This window comes from Kryptolebias marmoratus, linkage group LG12, assembly GCF_001649575.2.
Source record: "Kryptolebias marmoratus isolate JLee-2015 linkage group LG12, ASM164957v2, whole genome shotgun sequence".
Classification (NCBI taxonomy): domain Eukaryota; kingdom Metazoa; phylum Chordata; class Actinopteri; order Cyprinodontiformes; family Rivulidae; genus Kryptolebias; species Kryptolebias marmoratus.
In genome coordinates, this window is record NC_051441.1 from 22,289,043 (window position 1) to 22,295,045 (window position 6,003).

General features: G+C 39.0%; 1 protein-coding gene across 8 annotated transcripts in view; it reads left to right on the plus strand.

The window, feature by feature from the left end:
- si:dkeyp-72e1.9 (syntaxin-binding protein 4) overlaps window positions 1-6,003 on the plus strand; it is a 129,873-nt gene that overhangs the window by 100,913 nt on the left and 22,957 nt on the right. For all 8 annotated transcript variants that reach the window (XR_005233852.1, XR_005233853.1, XR_005233855.1 and 5 more), the window contains 2 exons: window positions 2,686-2,821; window positions 3,286-3,358. Coding sequence is in view for 3 of the 8 variants with exons in the window: in XM_037978726.1 (XP_037834654.1) it covers window positions 2,686-2,821; window positions 3,286-3,358 (209 nt within the window). In the remaining 5 variants the exon portion in view is untranslated. The remainder of the gene's footprint in view (window positions 1-2,685; window positions 2,822-3,285; window positions 3,359-6,003) is intronic.

The following is a 6,003-nucleotide window of genomic DNA, read 5'->3' on the forward strand; positions in this document are numbered from 1 at the left end:
GAGGTGAAAGTACACAGCCCTGGGGGGAACCGGTACTGATGGTCCGAGTCTCCGAGATGGTCGTCCCCAGCCGCACGTACTGCCTCCTATCTATCAGGAAGTTGGTGATTCACCTGCAGATGGAGTCGGGCACACTGAGCTGAGAGAGCTTGTCTTGGAGCAGGTGTGGCAAGATTGTGTTGTGTTGAATGCAGAGCTGAAGTCCACAAACAGGATCCTGGCGTAGGCTTTTGAGGTGTCCAGATGTTGCAGGATGAAATGGTGGGCCAGGTTAATAGCATTGTCTACAGACCTGTTAGCTCTGTAGGCGAACTGCAGCGGGTCTAGGGAAGGGGCTGTGATGGTCTTGAGATGGGAGAGGACCAGTCGCTCAAATGTCTTCATGACTACAGGCGTCAGAGTCACAGCCCTATAGTCATTAGGACCAGTAATCTGAGGCTTCTTGGGGATGGGGATGATAATGGAGGATTTGAAGCTGGCTAGCACATGACACGACTCCAGGGAGGTGTTGAAGATGTCCGTGAAGATGGGAGTGAGCTCATCTGCACAGTGTCTCAGGGTGGAGGGGGAGACACCATCTGGACCCGGAGCCTTACGGAGGTTCAGCTTGCTGAAGAGATTGTGCACATCCTGCTCCTGGATAGTGAGGGGGCCGGGGGAGGGGGCTGAGACCTCGTTGCATTGTTGCACCAACCATTGTTGATGAAGAAACATACCCCTCTGCCTTTACTCTTCCCGGAATGCTCTGAAACAGCTGAAATCCGTCCAGGTGTAGCGCAGAGTCTGGTATCTGGCCACAGAGCCAAGTCTCCGTGAAGCATAGCACACATGAGGAGGAAAAGTCCCTGCTCCTAGTCATCAGCAGTGCCCGTTCATCCATTTTATTCCTGAGTGAATGAGCGTTGGATAGAAAGATCACGGGAAGAGGTGTGCGTGAACTCCGTCTGCAAAGACACACGAGGGCGCCCGATCTTTTACCTCTTTTGTGACGTTGAACTCTCTTTGTGAAGAAATGCACTAAATTTGCTGCAGATACCAAAAAGATGATAGGTCCGTAGATCTAGAAGATCTGATGTTTAGGAGCTCCTCACGCCTGTATGAGCATGCTGACACAGTATTAACACATAGAAACAAATAAAACAGAGCGCACCAAAACACCGAGGCAGTTTACGTTGTTGAACAAAATTTTTGATTATACTGAATACTGACTTGAACAGGTAAAATTGTATGAAATTGTATTAAAATGGCCTTATTGTGTGAATGCCAATTCAACATTCACAGAATTTTCCTGTTTTTAAATTGTTTTTAAACTATTTCTGCATACTTTGTGCTATTTTAGCCATTTATATATCAGAAGCTAATTCGGGGCATGGGTGTTGTGACTTAGTTTTTGGAACTTTTATACTTTTCAAAATATTTAACTTTATTTACAAATATTTTCCTCATTTAATCTTTTTGAAATGTCTTTGATTCCTTTAAAAACATTGTTCTCTTTAAAATCTGCTTCAGCAAAATTACTCTATTGTCTTCTCTGTGATCTTATGCTACCTTTAGCTTTTAGCTCGCATTGCTAGATTGGCCTTTAAGCTAGACTTATGTTACTTTTAGCTAGTGTTCAAATTATACTGTGGACATTCATATTAACAAGCGCTAATGTTGAACTTTTGCATAATATTACATATCTAAAAAAATATGGTCAAGTAGGTAAATGCTTTTTTTGTTTGTTTTGCTGCTTAAATATAAAAAGAAACTGCACAATCTGGCAAGCACCTATAGTGTGTGTGCTATTTCACTAATGTTTGATAGGAAAGCATCAGCTTGAACTCGCTAACACTAAAAACAGACTTATCTAAAATTGATAGGTTAGCATGAATCCTGTGACATCATACACTATAATATTCACACACTGTAAAGTTAAAATTAAAAAGGCCATTACTTTTCTACTTTGCATCTATAGAGTGTGTGACTGAAGTACTAACAGGTGGATACTGCTAATGGAAGAGGAGTTTGGATCGATCCAAATATCAATATTATCCATGCCAACACTGGCATTCAGTCATTGCTAATGTGATGGGTTTGATGCTTTAATTTGTTTCTCCTCTTCCATTATGTTCTCCCTTTCCCAAAATACAGTGAAAGGAAAAAAATGTTTTAATACTTTTTTTTAAACAAAAACAAAATCAAAAAGAATATCAATTATAAAGCATTTATTCTCATTTTTGTACATGTTTAATTTTTTTAATTCATTTTGTTGCAGTATTTTTATTTGCCTGGAAAAATGCAAATAATCAGCTAATTAAAAGAAGAAAGAAAAAAAAGACTTCTAGTACTCAGGAAATTATATTCAGATTTAGAATATTGATGATTAAAAAATGACTTGAATCTGCCTCTATAAGCTGAAAGTATCAGATAGGTGTCTGTAATTGTGGCCCTGTATTTACTTGGTATTGTATCAATACCAGATTTTGAAGTATCACAAACCACTAGCTAAAGCTAACTAATTGACAGCATTGGGATGTTGGAGTAATGGCAAGTTTGAGCGTTGGTATGGTTTGAACATGTTACATTAAGTTAATTTGTTTACCATTTTCTAAACTAAATCTAAAGAAATGAGGCGTCAGAATTCAAGATTTCTGCACAGTGCTGTACATTTGTCTTAAATTGTCTTTCTTTATATGTCTCCAGCCAAGAAAGTACAGCTGAAATTGCCTTCATCCCAGGTAAAGGACTTTTTCCAAGCAGCACATCTCTGCACAATGGAGTTCAACGAGCTGCAGGCAACAACTCTGGGCGCCTAAAAGTCCACATCAGATCACCGGAGGTCAGATTCCTGACATGTCACAGTTCTCTCAGGGTATTGCTAGCTAACATTGGGGTTTATTACAAGAAGAACAACAAAACCGTAAGAGCAAAAACTGTTTTAAAACTATTTTAGGCTCCTGCATCAGTTTAAAAATAGAAAAATGGAAAAGAAAACAAATTACTTTATTAAAAACAAACATGGCTAAATTATTTGTCAGTTTTTGATGTTGTACATTTGGGTTCTTCAGCTCTTTTAAAGTGATTTTAGTCAATAAAATTGAAGATTTATGTTCAGTAGTGAGCTCCATTCTTGATTGTTCAGTAGGTAGTGGATAGTTAGATTAGCAGACTTTGACCTCTGTAAAGCTTTCTGAAACGTTAACTATATTTGTTTTTGCTCTAAAAATAACAAATAAAAATACCTCTTTCTTGTTCATCACTATTACAGCCATTTGATTTGATTGGTTTGTGTTTCCTGTGCAGATCTGTGCTGAGGAGACAGCTCCAGTGTCCTCGTCCTCTCCTGATATCTGTCCTCCAGATACTCATGTTTCAGGTAGATCATCTCATGTGTGCACTGTGATTGTTACAACCCTGTAAAGAGGAATAGTGAAGAACAGACACATACATGATGTTACTTATGTCACTTTTAGTGATGTAACAGCATTTCAAGAACTGTTTTCAGCATTACATGGTCACATAAAAAAGTAATTTAATTATAAAAAAAAACCCTGAACCTCCTCCAACTGTAACACTCTCTCTTGTTCCTCTCCTTGCCTGTCATGTGTTGGTATGGGTTCATGACATGCTGACTGATCAGCATGGGTAGAACCATTCATCCTCTGAGTTGTCCTTTTGCTGACTGTTAATTCGACTGTAACTTGTCTGTCTTGAACCTTCACATCTTGTGCAGTTGTACGCAAAAAGCAACCTGTTCAAAGAGTCTTTCCAGTTGGATTTCTCTTTCTCTGTAAGCGTCCTCAGCATCTGTATGCGTGTGCAATAGAAACGTTTGACTTGGTTTTTACCTTCAGGATGGTATGGCATTGTTCACAAGCCCAACACTCCAGACGGTTTTTTTAGTTGTGGCATAAACTGATTTTTGAATTAACCGCCTTGAACGTGATGAATGTGTAGAGGGAATCCACATCTTCAGTGAAGTGAAATTTATTTATATAGCACTTTTCCGCAACAAGGCAACTCAAAGTGCTTTACAACACAGAAACAACAATCAGGTACATAATCAAATACAGATAAAAAAATCAAACATTAAACATTATAATCAAATATAGAGATACAGAAGTAAAAACATCAATCATGTATAATCTATATGAAATATAAGATAATCTAAATAAAATCATGAAACTAAACATATCTAAACATGAGCTAAGACAGTCAAAATAGTAGCTAAAATAATCTAAATGAAATCATGATAAAGTTAAAGCTGAACTAAACAACAATTAGGAATCTAACAATCTAACAATATCTAAAAAATGAGCTAAGATAAACTAAACTAAGCTAAATGTACAGGAAGGCTAAATAAGCTAACATAAACTGAAACATGATAATGCTAAACTAAAGGTAAAACATGACTAATTAATAGTACCAAAAAGACCCACTAAAATAATTAGACTAAGGTAGTGAAGGAGGGAAGGGAGGGAGTGTGCGTGCGTGTGTGTGTAAGTCCATGAATCATGTCACAGAGGCCATTGTCTTTGATAATATGATGGAATGTTTATCAGCCAGCCCAGAGCAGATTCACAGATGCCCTTAGGCAAGGGAGGGGGCAGAGCATCTTGTTTTCATAAAATCTGGGGAGAAATTGAAGATAGCTGGCCAAGGCCGGCATAGGGAGCCGGATTTACATAACAATAATTGTTTTGGGTCAGGCCGACTTACGTTTTCCGTGTGCCTTAAAAAGTCTTGCTGATACCTCTCAATGTCGAATCCAAACAGCCAAATTCCAGGTCCATTCCACCTGATTCGAGTGAGCAACTTTCTCCAAGATGTAATCCATATTATTCATGAGTCCCGGAATGAATAATGAATAATTGATGAATGAATAATTAATAAAAGATTAATGAATAGTTATTAAAAAGGTTTATCTGCTGCAGTCTTTGCTGACTTAAATGTTGTGACAAGCTTGGGCAAATCTTCAGAAATGATCAGTCACAACCAATATATACTCATGCCCGCCTGCAGACTTGTCAACTTGCAGAAAATCAAGATAAAACCTAAACACTGGGTTGTAACAATATTTGTTAGCAGCACCCTAGTCGCTTGGTTTTTGTTTCAAACATGAGCAGCTTTGAGCCACATAGTACTCAATGTCATGTTGCATGTAGGGCCAAAATGATTGTTATTTTACCAATAAAGTAGTCTGGTCAACTTCTTGGTGTCCCATGTCATCATGCAGCTCCTTCGTAACGGTTGCTTTGTAATTTTCAGGTAAAACAAGTTGTGTTAGCTTGGTTGTCTTTTGACACAGGATATCACCATCATCCAAATTGAGTTTTTCCTATTCACGTAGTAGTCTTTTACTCTGTGTACTGAATGATTTCAGTTGGTTGCTGTCAGGTTTCTTATTTAACCTCACTCAGTCCCAGCGGTGCCTCAAGAAATACTACACACCTGTAAAGGGGAATAATAAAAAACAGACACAGTGTTGCTTCTGGCACTTCCAGTGTTGTAATGGTGTTTCAAGAACAATTTTCAACATTACATGATCAGATAAAAAAGTAATTCAATTAGGTTAAAAACATTGAACCACACAACATAGTAGCTGCTCAAGATGTCTTTGTGCCAATACAAATCAAGGCTGTTACATCATATCTTTAGCATGAGCAGCAGACTATATCACTACAGCACCATACACAATGTGTGTGTACATGTAACATTATGAAAACATAAATCAAACCGCCTGCGACCTGAAACTGGCCAACAGCCTCAACAACTTCTATTGTCGCTTTGATGGCCCATCAGCCAGCCCTGAACCCCTTCCAGTCACTAACAATCACTCCACTCCATTACAGCACACTGTGGTCTCAGCCCCCTCCCCCGGCCCCCTCACTATCCAGGAGCAGGATGTGCACAATCTCTTCAGCAAGCTGAACCTCCGTAAGGCTCCGGGTCCAGATGGTGTCTCCCCCTCCACCCTGAGACACTGCGCAGATGAGCTCACTCCCATCTTCACGGACATCT